The sequence below is a fragment of the Cyprinodon tularosa genome, unplaced genomic scaffold (assembly GCF_016077235.1).
Source record: "Cyprinodon tularosa strain WSP-4 unplaced genomic scaffold, ASM1607723v1 ctg417, whole genome shotgun sequence".
In the NCBI taxonomy this organism is placed as follows: Eukaryota; Metazoa; Chordata; class Actinopteri; order Cyprinodontiformes; family Cyprinodontidae; genus Cyprinodon; species Cyprinodon tularosa.
This window is the reverse complement of record NW_024039138.1, coordinates 824,959-840,834: the sequence shown is the minus strand read 5'-3', so window position 1 is coordinate 840,834 and position 15,876 is coordinate 824,959. Positions and strand designations below refer to the sequence as shown.

At 36.3% G+C, this 15,876-nt stretch overlaps 1 protein-coding gene across 1 annotated transcript in view; it reads left to right on the top strand.

Annotated features, from left to right (window-relative positions):
- si:ch211-132g1.7 (prostaglandin F2 receptor negative regulator) overlaps positions 1-15,876 on the top strand; it is a 95,542-nt gene that overhangs the window by 62,618 nt on the left and 17,048 nt on the right. The window contains exon 11 of the mRNA XM_038298896.1: positions 845-973. Within this exon, the coding sequence (XP_038154824.1) occupies positions 845-973 (129 nt within the window). The remainder of the gene's footprint in view (positions 1-844; positions 974-15,876) is intronic.

The window sequence follows — 15,876 nt, the reverse complement described above, 5'->3', positions numbered from 1 at the left end:
TGCCTACCTGGAATGGATAGTTGAATAGTTGCTGTATCGGTGCCCGGCCCGATACTGTCATCGGTTTCGGTGCAACACTACTTTATATATGGTTCCTTTGTAGCCACAAACATACAGTTTAAATCGACCAGCATCCAAAGCAAAATGAGAAATTGCAGCTTTTAGGAAAAAAGGACAAAATGCTTCAGATCGGTTCCCAACCTCCTCCTCTTGATTTAAAAAAAATAAATAAAAGAATCTGATGATGTGAGGTCCCACAAAATGTAGCAGAAAAATACTGAACAAACAGAAATATAAGCTTCTCACAACATTACAGCCTGTTTTTTTTTAAGCACTGAGGGCCAGCGCGGCTTTTAACACATTTCAATGTGCGACTGGGCGGACTTGGCTGCACTCTATTTTGCTCCTTCCACTGGGAGTATCCACTTGAAGCACATGGCAGGCCAAAAGAAAAATGCATTGAATAATTTACTTTAAAGCATGAGTAGAATAGAGAGCCAATCCGCAAACAGCTGTTACTCTGCAGGTTTTTGCAAGGTTTAAGGCGTCTAAATGTCAAATATGAATGTGTTGTTTATGAAATGTTGGGTTTAAAGCTCAGCTCTGCCTTATTTTTTTTTCTTTAAATATCAGAGAAATCACCGGCTGTGCCTTTTGCCTTTTTAAGATGGTGTTTACGCTTTAAACATCTGCTTTTTGGCCTCAGGGGAATGAATTAAAGTTCTACGTGGGTTTGGGTAAAATCTCGGTGCTTAAATGAATCTTTTTGATCACTTCCTTTGATGTGTGGATCCTGTTGTTAAATGTTAAGCTCACTGGAAAGCCGTGCGCTCGGTGTTTGCAGGCCCGTCATTCTCCATCGCCATCCACTCCGACGCCACCAGTGTGTATCCGTGGGAAACGGCCAAGATGGAGTGCTCCATCAGCGTCTCTGGATCCTCAACAAGAACCGGCGCAGCACTCGGTCAGAAAGGTAGGAAACATGAACGCACACCTGTTAATAGGAAACACTGTTTCCTATTAACAAGGAAATTTGCTCCTGAAAACAATCGGGAGCAAATGGCGCCTCTCAGAACCTCACAAACACATGATGCATTTCTACTCATTACCTCTGAGCTCTTCACCTGCCAACCTGTCAGCAGATCTGCTCATAACAATGCTGGGACCCCTGCCTCTATACAAGCAATAGATTCTTCTCAGCAGTGTTTCACTTTTTATTATTGGCTTTAAATGCAGGATTATCCCTGTGCTCAACGTGAGAACGGGTTTATCTCTAATGTTGATGCTTTTTTTACCGTCGGTTTGCTGTCATTGCAGATTGGTTTAGTCAGATGGGAGATGATGAATTGTGAGTAAAAGCCTTTGGGAGTAAGGAGAGTGCAGTTTTAGTTTAGTATTTCTGTTTTTCTCTCTGCAGATAGCTAAATTAAGAGTTTGTGGTTCGTCGAAGTTCTGCTTATTTAGTGTTGAAACTTCATCATGGAAGGTTGATCAATGGTTCTATCATAACCCGTCAGAAAAAGTCAATATTCAGTTATTTCAAGGTTAAAAAAATCAAAATAAAGGAAAACAAAAACCTAGTTCTACTTAAAATCATAGAGCTGCATATCTAGTTCATAAATTTCCATCCAGTTTCCAGCCATCATCCTGACCCTTTTCCCCCTTTGATCTTTTTGAACATATTCAATTTATCCTTTTGTTGTAATCCACCCATACTTCCATCTGTTCAATCTATCCAAACATATCAATTTGTTGGTCATCCTTTCATTCCCTTGGCTCCTCAGTCTATGCATCCATTTTTTTTTCTTTCATGCAAGCTCTATATATTCTTTAGTGTCCTCTCTGGTTTTGTGGCAATAAGAATAATTGTCTTGATGTCCAAAAGAGCCCAACAGATTTCACTTTCACAAGTGGAGCAGTACGGCTATCGCCATAGTGTTCCGCTTGATTTATGCATATAAATTGCTTTATTATATTTATGCAGGGAGTTTTACATATTATATGTACACTGCAATGTAAGTAGAACAGGAAAGGGAAAAATAGGGGAAAAAAGGAAAAAAGATGAAAGAAGGAAGATAAAAGGGAGATAACGATAAAACATCTTCAGTCTGCTTCGTGTTATTTAAAAAGAACAGCGCAACCAACGAACATGACACAAGACATACAATAAAGTAACCCCTAGATACTGTATAAGTAGTATCATTTAGTTTGACATGTATTCTGTGGTGCCTGAAGATAACAATATGCAAGCTCTATATCTACAACCTAACCCCTGTAGAGATATCTTTCATAAAATGATCTTGGCGTCATCCATTCATTAACGATGGAGTATTGTAGCAGAAATTCATTTTAAAAAGTGAAAAAGAGCATTAGCACTGTTATTATACAGCAATTGATTGCTTTCACCTTGGTTCATAAACTTTGATCTTTATTACCCATAAAGCTGCATTGGCAGATTTATTCATTTTGGCAGTTGAGGTATAAAGATATTAATAAGGCAAAGTGATGACAACCCAAAAAAAATTATTTTATTTATTTATTGTATGTTTATAAGTAAGGGAATTTCTTAAAAAAAAAAAAAAAAAAAAAAAAACGTAAATCCGAAGGCCAATGTTTACATTTTCACTGTAAGATTAAACTAAACCCATGAAGCTTTTATTTCTAAGGCTTCTTACACTGGTTCCAATAAGTATGGAGGGAATATGGTATGATGAAAGGATGAGGAAGAGGTAACTATCTATCAAAAAATCAACCTTACAGCGGAAATGTAATAAACCGAAATATTTTAGCTTTGGAAACCATCTGAGAAACAACCTTTAGTTTACCATTTTCTTCCTCCCCTCTTCTTCCTCACATGGCATTAGCTTTAGCTTCCTACAGCCTCCTGCCCATCTGTCATAACAGCTCCCCACTTCCTCCTTCTTTTACCCTTTTTTATCTTCTTCCTCATATTAGCTGGTTATTATTTTCTTTTTTTCTTTTGGGGTGGGGTGAATCATGCAGGTAATATAATTTCCTCATGTAAAAGCAAACAATCATCATTGCACGTGTGTACCTCTGAGTGAATGCATGTGCAGCTCTTTCACCTCCATGTAAAAACTCATGTTCCCTCACAGCAAGGGGGAAGCTGCAGGGGTTAGATGGTTGCTGCAGGTCACAGACAGCTGCACTGTGGAAGGGAAGTAAACTTGGCTGCTTACCGCAGAGATGATGCTGTGGCAGGCATGTGTTAAGTAAATGGAGGATATGGAGGAGGTTATGCAAACCTGTAACCTGTCTTATGGCTGACATTTACATTTGAGGGCTTTTTTTAACAAACACTCATCTAGAAACATATTACAGTATATACACAGATTCTATGTGTTGCTTGGTGTTAATCAGTCTACAGTATTCCACGCCAGGGTTGACTCGCCTACATTTTTTTTCTTTTTACTTGACTTTGTGTTTTCACTAAAGGCTACATGCATCTAAAACCATGAATTAAAGACTAAACACCTAAATCAGCCTTTTGTTTAGGTGCAGATAGTAAGCTTAAAAGACGGTCCAAAGTTTTTTTGCAAAATTAGCGGCTAACGGTTAGCTTATCAATCACTTTATTAGCTATTTGTAAATCTTTTTCTGTGCCAAACATGCTGACACAGACAGTTTAAAACTGTTGAATGCTTCTTTAGTGGTAATGTTGAGGCTGGTTCAAACAGCATAATAATAAGCTTGATTTTTGCCCATTTAGTCCTTAAGATAAGTTTCCAAGATATCCTGGAAATCCAACATGTTGGAATGTCTTGGACTGATATCCAAGTTTGTGAGGCGTTCCCTGACTGCAGACGAGGCAGAACCCAATGAATGCTTTAGCAAGTTTTGCTTACTCAATCTTAGACCAATGTCTTGTTTTAGTGTTTTTTTCCCTGTTAAAATCAATCGAAATAACCTATTTTACCATATCATGCTAACAGCTAATGATGTTCAATGTAGAAAACAATAATTTGACAGTTTTGATCAATTGTAAAATCAAGATAGATCTTCTGAAGATGAATGTTCATTGAGTTAGACTGAAGCTAGAAGTTTAGGTGTGGTGATGCCCTTTTGGCCCGTTTCCTGTTAAAAGAGAGTTTTTCCTCTCCACTGTCGCTACAAGCATGCTTGGTGTAAGTCGATGCAATCAACTGGTTTTCCTAAGATAGAAATATTTGAATCAGTTTTACTGTATGATGTGTTGGAATTATGAAGTGCTTTGAGATGACATGTGTTGTGAATTGGCGCTATATAAATAAACTGAATTGAATTGGTGAACCTTCTCCTAAAATTGCGTTTTTTGTCCATGAATATGCTCAATCCAAAATTCCTTCAAAGGGAACAGTTTTAGCTTCACTTGGTTTAAATTCTTTATAAAATATTACTTGTATTTCACCATCCGATTATTAATCTATTAATCCATAATCTAAAAAAGTCTTAATTAGAATGTATTGCAATACCCTCTGCTTAATAATAATGTCCATTATAATAAGTGAAAATATGAGTTCAAAATGCTTTATTACAAAATATGAATTAGGGATAATAAAGTAAGATATTTATTAATTTTATATAAAGCGGAGCTCTTTCAAACAAAAATTATGCTCATTTCAGTTCAACAATCCTGCACCTAAAATTGCATTTTGACTCTATTAATGATGTATAGACTTTTTATATAAATTATTTGCAGATCAACAATCTTACAGTAAATGATTTTATTAATAGCTGACCTAAGTGCTGTACAGAGAAAAAATAAATCAGAACGGGTAAAAAGAAAACAGCTAAAACATGGATAAAAATAACATTTACACAATCAAATCAATAAAACTAAGTTAAATATGTTATTTTGATAAGTAATAAAAGATAAAAACAATAAAAAAAATAATAATAATAAAGCTCACTGTCGTCTTTTTACCCCCTGGCTATATAATCCTTCTGCTCTTAATTAGAGGGATTTTTCAAATCTTTAATTAAGTTAGTTGTATTGTAGATCATAAATGAGCTTTCTTTTGCAAAGTCTTTTTTTAAATATTCCATTTTGCCATCTTGCTTAGTGGTATTTCTAGTGTTAAATATTTTCAAACAAAGAGCAGGTGGTTGTTAAAAAGTACTTTAGCCAGAGAGCTGCTAACTGTGGAATCAATCCCCTGAGCGAATTCATGTGTTTTTAATTTGTGTCTCATAAGATCAGACTCCGTTCAGGTAATCTGTTCCACAGTAGCATAAAGTTAGGAAAGGAGCATGCAGAGGCTGAAGACTTAACCAATTAATCAATCATAAATGTCTGCAGGCTGGATCACAGCCTTTGTATGGGAACTGATACCGGATCAGATTGATCCCCTCCTTCTTTCCTTGTGAATTTTGTTTTCTCTATAAATTACCTGGAGTGCTCATAATTTAATCAAAATATTATTACAGATCCTACAGCTGTTTTATACTAATTACACTGTACATTTTAGAATACAGAATATAAGTATATTTAAAGCAGGGTGTGATGATCAAACACCAGTGAATTTATCTCATCTTCATTTAATTTCTGCTTGTTCATGATATCAATGTTTTGGAGCTACTTTCTTATGCATGCTTTGGAAGGTTTCTTTTATGTCTAATGATCTTAAATTTTGACAGTTTTTTTTTCTTAAAACTTAAGTTATTATTAATTCATCCAACACATCTTCGTATTCAATTAAAAATCTCCCTTTCATGCTTTGATCTGTTGATTTTTATTCACAGTTTTTCAGTATGTCAGGCAAACGTCTCAATTCTGCAGCTATTAGCAAATTCACCGCTGCATCTTTATTGTGTGTTCAATCCATAGGGATTACCACTGATGTCGAATAAACAGTGCACATGTTTATAATTCATGAGACTATCTTGTTTATTAATGGTGAGAAATACTTTGGACTGTTTGAGACATTTTTACAACTTAAATGGAGAACCAGAAAATAATACAAATAATGTGTTATCAAAAAAAAAAAAACACTTATTTGGGTACATTGAAATGGGAAGCTGAAATAAAAATGTTATAAGGTTAATTCAGTTTACTGAAGAATGGAAATTATGCCATCACGGTTTACCCAACAGAGCAAATCCAGATCCAAGTTACCCTAGTTTCCCCTCCCATTGAACATGTGCAGAAACGGCTGAATAAATTGAGCTTATTTCAATCTTTCATGAATGAAATAGAAAATTCTTAATGAAGATTTTTGTTCTACATTAAGCAAAATGTTTAGTTAGTGAAATGTAATTTTTTTGTAATATTATATGACAAGCCGACGCAAAGTACTGTGTAATTCAAGGAAGGAAAAGATAATTGTGGCTCTTAACTATTCTTAAAAAATCTGAAATCTATATTGTCTACTTATCTTCACTCCTTTTTTACTAATTCCCTAGACTCAAGTCAAATGTAGGCTGTTATCTTTAAGAGTAACCTAATTTATAAAAAAAACAAAAAACTAAAGAAGAAGCAGAAATTCCCAATTCAGGTGGCTCAGTCTGTTGTTCGGACACATACCAGTGTTGTACTCCATAAATCCAGCCTTTATGGAAGAGAAGTGATTGTCTTTAGAGCCTAAATTATGACATACAGAGACAGATTTGCATTTTTACACATCTAATACAGAGAACGAACCAAATTAGACAGTTGTTCTAGACACTGGAGACCAAAATTAAACTTTTTGTACTACTTGTAACCACGGTATTCTCTAGAATCGTGGTTGGGGTGCTGGGTGGAGGGATGGAACTCAGGCTTTTAGCTAGCAAAGCGTACAGCCATACATTGTACGGCCTTTACTAAAGAAAATGACACAAGAAACACAAGAAAATGAAATTGTACACCCCGTTTTTTCCAGCAGAAGCTGGAGTTGGAAAAATTTTACTTTTGCTGCTCAACGTGCAATCAAGGTATTCAGAAAAGCCTGATCTTGGAGCTGGCAGGGGGGCGGACAGATCTGCTCATGCAGATTGTTGTGATCACTTCACTGAAACGGTTTATTAAGGGGAAACGCAGTTTTTTTTTACATTGGGCCCTTGATTTTATGTCATTACATCACGTTCTACTCACCCATACTGTATGTGTTTTGTGTCATTTGGAGCTGTTCTAACCCCCCTACGCAGTGCAAAGCCTAAAGATGTGATATACCAAGGTGTACACCCTATGAAATACTCCTAGTTAAAAGCTTGAGCTAAATATAGGGCACTTACCAGACTTGAAAGCAAAGAGTTAGAGTAACTTGTGCCTAAATTTGAGAATTTGACAGTCAAGAGTTCAGTCTCTAGATGTCTAAAACTGGTAAAGACAAATTTACTCAGGAGGGCTAAAAGTAAACCCTTGCCTTCTCCCAAATATTGGTCTGTCACTTAAACTACCAATAAAACACATGTAGCGGAAAAAGGCTTAAAAGAAGCACATGTTTAAAAGGGTATACAGAGAAAGTAGATTTCAAACGCTTGTGTGTGTCAGTTAAAGGCGAGGTCAGAAGACCAATGGAGACAACTGGAGTGGACTAATGTCGGTCAACAAAGGCATGGTTTTTACTGTTAGTAAGGCTTAGACAACCTGTTCTCTGTTGTTCTTATCTCCTGTCATACTTCCTGTTGATGGGTGTGGCACCATAAACCTGTACCTTTTGTTCCTGGAAGTATGTTTTGAATATTAAGTGTCAAAATACTCCAGGTAGGACTGTTCTTTGGAAGTTTTTTTTTTTTTTTTTTTTAACAAGGCTAGAACAGAGCTTTAGTATACGTTGAACATTAGTCACAAAGTGAACAGCTGTGCATAGAACAATGCTCGTCTCTCCTGTCAGAGCTTGCATTTACAAGCCTTATGGAAAAAACACTAAGTGTCTTTTGATTCGTCGTTCTTGTCATGATTTTATTCAACCCTTTGTTTATTATGTAATAAACTACTCATAAAGATTACCAACCACTTCTCTATCATGTTGTCATATTGAGTGTATCAAAGGCTACATTCACACTGCAGCCTGAAGTGACCCAAGTCCGATTTGTTTTTGTTGGGTTTTTTTGTTTCCCATATTCGACGTGTATCTGATCTTTTCGTGACAGTTTGAACAACACAGATCCGATTTTTCCTAATGTGACCCAGGCCACATGCCTTTGTGGTCCTACATCCGATACATATCTGATCTTTTCAAGTGCGACTTGTGTCTTACTGGTCAGGTCGCATTCAACCCGACCTGAATGTCTTCAATACTCAAAAAAGGTCCGTACTCTGCATCTTGCATCGCAGAGGCGGGAAGAAAAACAACAACCAATGCGGACGATAATGCGGAGAGCAGTCTTTCTTTTTGATCTTGAGAAGATTGTGTTGCTAAAGCACTGGCTTCAGTTGGAAAAGAAATTGGCCGCTAGATGCAACGCCATTGCGTCCTCTATTGCGCATGCGGGACACTTAAGCTAGCTCAGTTCCCACGGGAAATCACATTCAAGTTGCGTGTTTAGAAATGTGAACAACCACTAAAACTATCACAAAAAAGATTTGGAATTGAACATCAAGGCATGAAGAAAAATTAAAATGAATAAGAAGTTAAATGTTTAGTGCACTTCAAGAACATCACGCACTATGTGGTGGTTGTGCTGGTCTGGAGAAACGAGGCAATTTCCTAGTCCATTTGTTGATTGCTTCATAGTCTTTTCTGCATCCATCTTTCTTTGACTCTCTTTACTGCCACTCATCCATATCTTCTATTCATTTGTCTCCAATCTGTTACCGCACTGCCAGTATTTCCTTTTGTCCTTCCCTCTATCCAATCACCTGCCTGTCGTTCATCCGTCTGTCTTTCCAGTTACAAACCATTTGTCCTTCAACCAGCCCACGGTCAAACCTTCTGTCCTTCAGTCCATCAATCCACCTGTCTTAGTCCCATTTTTGTTCTCTTTTTCTCCTTGTGACTCTCACTTTATCCATCCATCCAATCACATAGCGGTTATTCATTCATCCAGCTTTTGATTTACATCCCTTATGTCCGTAGACCAGCTAATCTATCGTCCGTCTGCCATCCATCCATCCCCTGTGGATTTTTCATCTCCCCCTTTATTAGTATAGGTACCAATTGTTTAATCTCTTTTTATTATTATTTTAAGCCGATAAGGGCTACAGCCTAGTTTTTTTTGGCATTTTTGAAAACCTGGTTTGCTTGTCCTGAGATTTAAGGGGGATACAAAAGGCTAAAAGTCAATTTAATATTCTGGCGACTAAATCAGAAGTTCCCATTTTATTTCTGCAAGGTTTTGTGGTACTAGTGGTCTTTTGGATCAAGAAAAGGCTGAAAGAGAAGGGACAAGTTTGGGTAAATGGTCCACGTTTTGGAACTAAACAACGGAACTGCTTGACCAAACAACTATTCAGCCCCAATAGTTCCCCTTTGACCTCATTCTTATTGGCTGATCGCAATGGACCAAAGGGTGAGTAATTACATCCAACCCAAATACAATAAGCTAAAACAATCAATCAGATTAATTGCAATTAATCGATTATTTAAATCATATCCAACTAATTTAGTAATTGATTAATTGTTAACTGGAGTATAAGACTAAAATATGCCTTTAGCTGACAGAGCGACTCGATTAGAGCAGTAATTATACAAAAATTGTAAAATTATTTTCTTCTCTCAAATTGCTCTACTCAAAAGTTAATTTTCAACTGTCTAAAATATAGTAAAGTAGTGAGTAAAATTGGTTAAAGAGAGTGTCTTCTATCCTTAACCATTCTTAGAGCAGAATTAATCATTTTTAAGCATATATTCCAAGCATCTAGTTTATTTTTAAGGTATAAATCCCTCTGTGAATTGTTCAGACTTCTAACTTGTTAATTTCTTCTTAGCACTTCCAGACTGAAGCCCCCACACAGCAGCTGGTGCTTTTCTTGAATCTTGTGTTGTGTGGGTGACTGAAAGAAGGTCAGACATGATTATTAGCTTTGGTTTCGCCTTACAGTCATTGCCTGCATGGCAGTCTGTCTGAAAGGTCTTTATAAAGAGTTAAACATAGCCTATATGTGTCAGACCTGCTCATTAATGCTGTTCTTTTTCCTCGTCATAAAGCTAAAAAGGCATCTTTGCAATTATTTGATAGGCTCTAGTAAAGTGGTTAAATATGCAGACCGACATGATGCCTGATGTGGACTTATTGGTCTGCCTTGGGTCGCATAACCCAAGGTCAAAAACTGATGCACAGGCAGGGAGGTGACCTTAGCAGGTACAAAGTCATACAGCCTCAGAGCATCATAATTACACCACCGTGTTTGACCCTGGTTAGGGTGTTGCTTTTCTTTTCTGCTTTTGTTTTGGGGGTTTATTTTGTGGCTCCTGTTGTCAAGTTCCACTTCTAAATCATAAAACTCTGACCTTTGATGAGATTAAGTTTCGTAGCACTTTAGATGTTTTTCTGGGTTGTTTTATGACCTATATCTTGAGTCGTCGATGCTCTTGTTGAGTAATTTTTGCAGCTTTTTTTCATGCTTTCGGGATTTGTGGAGGCTTGTTCCTGTTGTGGTTCTTTCAAATTGCAAAACCTAAGAAGTAGATTTGTTATTCTATCCTCTCTTAGTTAATAGAGACTTTGTTTTATATCTCTTACATTTCTGCAGGTAGAGCCCTCCAGGTAAGGCCTTACCCTGCAGGAAAGGCCTTCTGCGATCTATTACCTTTACATAGGGTTGATCTGATCAGGTCTTTGCACCACTGCTTTTGAAGTGATCCTCATTTGAAAGATATATATTAAAGATTACCTTTGATTTTAAGTTGAAATAATCACAAATATGCAATCTTTCTTCCCCTCAGTTGTTTTTACTTTGAGTTTTTTAACGTGCAACCACATGTAGACCCACAGCATTCATTCTACAGTGGAATGAATGGCATGTTATTGCACTCTTGGAAGTCTGTCAAATGCTCCAAACCTGAAGGGAGATGTGGGGAGATGACATCACCATTAGAGATGTTTTTTTTCTCTCGGTTTTGATGCACTGCCTCTGACACTGTGACAGTTTTTTTCCCCCTACTCTGAAATTCTTTTGTAAAAATAACAGCATACCATCCTGTTCCTCCTGGGAAAAAATAAAGCTTTGTTGCTTGCTGAGTCTTAGACACAGACTTAATGTTGTTTTCTCTTGGCCTACAAAGACGGCAGAGTTTATAACTGAAGCAAGGAAAAGAAAAAGGTCTGAACAAATATTTGATAGCCACTATCATCAAACATCTTTAAAAATGTATATCATCACTTTTTGACTTGAAGTAGACATTTGATTCATTGGTGTTAGAATATAATGTGTGGAGAATAATAGTGAAGACAAGTGCAAGCAGGCAGAAGTTTCCAGGTATTCTTCCAAGGAAAGGGGAGTAGTTTCAGAGAACTCATGGTGAAATCTTGGAAATCTTATTTCCCAGCATTCAATCATAGTGGCTCAGCGTCCAACACTCTGTATGTGTGTGTATCTGCCAAAATCTTCTGTTAAGGCTTTTCACCAACAGTTGTAGCTAAAAAAAATTTTAATAAAAAAAAACTATTTTTTGGTTTTTAATTTAGCTGTGCTTGGCTTAAATCCAATTATATCCAACCGATTGGTCTTCAAATTGGCATGACACGACATTGCGCTATTAAAATAAACATTCCCCATATTAATGACAAACTATGCCCCCATTCGGATGGCAAGCCAGACTGACTTACGCCTTGCGTATTGACAGCTTGTCAGTCTGGGTAGGGCTAGACTGTCAGAATTTAACTTTTTGGAAAAGTAATGCTGCTTTTCTCGATGGAGTGATGATTTAATGCGATGTTTTAATAATTTATCATGTATAAACTGGATGTATCTCTAAAACTAAAACTTAAAAAAATTCCCTTTTTGGGGGGTATTTTGCATTACATCTGTAGCTATCTGATTCGTTCTACATAAGAGATCGACTGGTACATGTATTTAAGGCCAATACCAATTAGAGATGCGCCAATCCAATACCTGGATCGGATATCGGTGTTTTGATATCAGAGATCCAATCCAGTGCACTTTACATGGAGCTGTTTTGTTTGTTTTTGCTGCCTTTTTCTTAATAAATAATAGAAAGTTCATTTATAACTGTGTTAATTTATCTTTTTTCAAACGTTTATGTCAAGGCTTCAATTCCCTGTCAAGATAAATGGTTAATTCATTCATGGGATAGCCGATACCCTCAGCCCAGGTCTTGGTAACGGATTGAATTGAAATAACAAGGATTGGTGCATCTCTGATGCCAATAGAGGTTATTGTATTAGGACTCACAAAGAAGGGTGTATTTTAACACAAATTTTACTAAAATACATATTTCTTCACAAATCAAAGAAAATATTAATGAATAGCAGGCAACAGTCAGAGCACTTTACCTGATCTCAAGGCATGGCTGTTAAATACACTAATGAATCAGCCAACTGATGCAGGCATCAGTCAATACTGATCCAAGAAAAAAGACCCATATTTCAATCTATTTCTAGTTCTAACCTTCCCTGCTGACCCTGTTAGTCCTGTCCTTGTCCAGCCTTTGAAATCAGGCTCTATCTGCTCTTCGCCGGACTGATAGGCGGTATTTATATGTCCCAATAATTACGCCAGTGACTTGTACCTCTACGTTGTAACTGGGACTTTGAAAAAGTCTTGTTTGTTTTGTACTCAAACATACAGGATAAAGTCAAATATTTTATATGTACTCCTGAAAACACATTTTCCTGACACAGGAACCTGACCATTGCCATTTTTGGACAAATATGTTGCATACAGCAATGAATTGTGGGTGGTATATGTGAAGGAAATCTGCCTAGATGCATGCTTCACCAAATTTAACCAAGGGCACAAAGGGGGCGGTGAGAAAGACCACTCTGTAGAATTGGGACACGCTGCACACTTCAACCAGCGGGTGGAGACATGAGTGGAAGTGAGTATTGGAACAAGGCCTAAAAAAGGATGAAAACATTCTGTGTTAGTACTAACTGGTCTTCCTCAGGGCAAAAGAAGAACTACTTCCTCTGGTACTTCAAAATAAAAGCCTAAGATGTAGGCGGACGGTGTCAGGTTTAAAATATTCACCTTCATATCCTCAGCTAATAGTCATAATCTATTTCATTAGATGAATTAGTAGTTTCATTTTTTTTTTTAAATCAACATTAATAATTGTTATTGATCTCATATTGAAATACAGTATAATGTAATATTTTAAACGGATGCCTTGAAAGGACTTGAAATGAAGCAGCACTATTTTGGAAAACCTATGAATAAATGGAAAACCTAAAAAGTTGAAAGTCGCTTCGATGTAACAGATACACCACTGCCTCCTTCTCTCCTCTTTTTGCTGCTGTACTCCTCTCTCCACTTTCAGTCTCTCCAAATTACCCAGCTTTCTTTGCAAGGCCACCAGGCAGCCGTTAATTAGCAAATCTCACGCTCCGTTAGCTGGCAGGGGAGACAGAGTGAGGTAGAGGAAGAATAGATGGCAAGTTGGAGAGAAGGTTGGGGTAAGTTGCAGGAATGGAAAGGGACCTAGTGAGAGAATTAAAGGAAACAAGAGTGAAAAGAGGAGGCTGTAAATGGGGGGTAGAGAGGCTAGAAAACACGGTTCTGTTTCCTAACTGCAGACATGAAAACGAGGGAATCTGAAGTGGTGAGGGAAGAGGGTTGAAGTGGTGAGAACGGATGACAGAAAATGATTCTCACTCCACTAACGGTTCCCACTGAACCAAGAACAGCTGGGAATAAAAACATGACCTGAATTAATTCCAGAACTGTCAGTTCATGTTACATTTTGCAGGTTTAATAATTCCTCATAGTTTGCTGTGAAGGCCACAAGTATGTCAAAAGACAGCTTCAGCTGGAGAAAGAAGTTTCTGACGCGCTTTTATATCTAAAACGTTATCAGAAAATTTTTGCTTGTGTAGAATATTGAGTAATAAAGTTGCATGTAACATGACAGCAAGAAAACTATGGAAACATTAAAAAAAAAGCTAAATCAAAGATATGGCAAATAGGTCTGTGTATATTCAGTCGGTTCGTTTTCTCAGTTGAAATAAAAAAAAAAAAATATATATATATATATATATATATATATATATATATATATATATATATATATATATATATATATATATATATATATATATATATATATATATATATATTAGAGTTTTTGTTTATATAACCAAAATGAGAAATCAAATTTTAAGCTAAAAAAAAACAAAGTCCACAAAACCAAGACCGATCTTTAATCTTTGATTAAATGCCTGGCTGTGTGTTTCCATGATGTTGCTGCCTGTGGAGCTGGTGACAGTTGACATTTGCATCTCTTACTCTTTTAACTAAACCCCAGTCGGCCTCGGCAGATGGTGACTCTCACCGAGTCTGGTTCTGCTGGAGGTTTCTTCCTGTTAAAAGGGAGTTTTTCCTCTCCACTGTCGCTACAAGCATGCTTAGTGTGAGAGATTGCAGAGAGTCAATGCAATCAACTGGTTTTCTTAATATAGAAAACTTCAGATCAATTTGACTGTAGGAGCTGGTTGAATTGTCTCTGTAAAGTACCTTGAGATTACATGTGTTGTTTATTACCGCTTTATAAATAAACTGAATTAAATTGACTTCCATAACTGATCTTTAGTAGAAGGCTGTAAATTTTGCTCTTTGTAGCCGGGAGATTGACGAGCAGCATTGCAATGTCTACTCATAATGTCTAGGATGCTTATGCACAGTTTGCCAAAACGGGAAGTAAGCATTTTGAACCTGATCTCCATGGCAACTGTTCTCATTATTTTATCGTTTTACCAACAAGTTAATTAGAAATCCCGAAAACACTGACGAATCCGCGTATGGTATTCTTGTGCTGTTCTCAGGTCAACCTCTGCAAGATGGACGCAATAATTGGCCATTGCGGGGTCAATTCTACACTTATAACTGCTAATTGTCAAAATATGATCAGGGAAAATGAGAACTGTGTTTTGTGTCTTGTTTTTTTTTTTTTTTTTCATTTTCACGTTTTGGTTAAATAAAGGAAAATTTCTAATGTGTTTTTGTTTTTTCATTTTTGGTTTCAAATGACATAAACTGCTTGATTATAAACAGACCCAAATATCTGATAAATTAGCAAAAAAAGCTTTTAATCTGAAGCGGACTGTAGCCAACATTGACATTCATTCAGATGAGAATAGATATCATCTACCATTATTTTTTCATTAATACAATGCAATGCTAAGTCTTTATTTACACAATTTTCAAATAAAATTTTTCGTTATTCTAATCTACTTTTTACTTTTATCTCAATTTTTTGTGATTATCTATACAAGTACATAGGAATTTTATTAGGAATTTTAAACGCAAATCATTAATTTTTTAAAATGTATTTGATATTATTTATTTTTTAAGTATAACTTGCCTGCATCATTAATCGGAAGGTGAAATAAGTAATTGTTCTGCTTAGGTCTGCATCAATTTCAACTGTAATAATTTTTCAAACTTTACAGTAAATGAATCTTCATTTCACAAGGATTAAATAAAGAAATACATTTTTAGGGTATTGTAATCTGTGTTAGTAATTAGATAAATAAATTTCTGTTTTAAAATATAGGTCTTATCACAACTAACCCTGTTTAGACTGCATTAATCTAGTTTTACAGCCACACATTATTAGGAGATCAAAATCAAGCACATGAATGACATATATGACCTAGAAGTGTATATAAAAAAAAAAAAAAAACTGTTGTTGGCTTGCGCTTTATGGAATTGGGTCAGATTGATGCAATTTAAGCCGTGTTCAATTCTCTCTGATAACTGGGAACATGATTTGAGCAATTTGGTAAAATTAGAAAAACATAACCCGGTAGATAACTTCTGTTGACAAAATGATA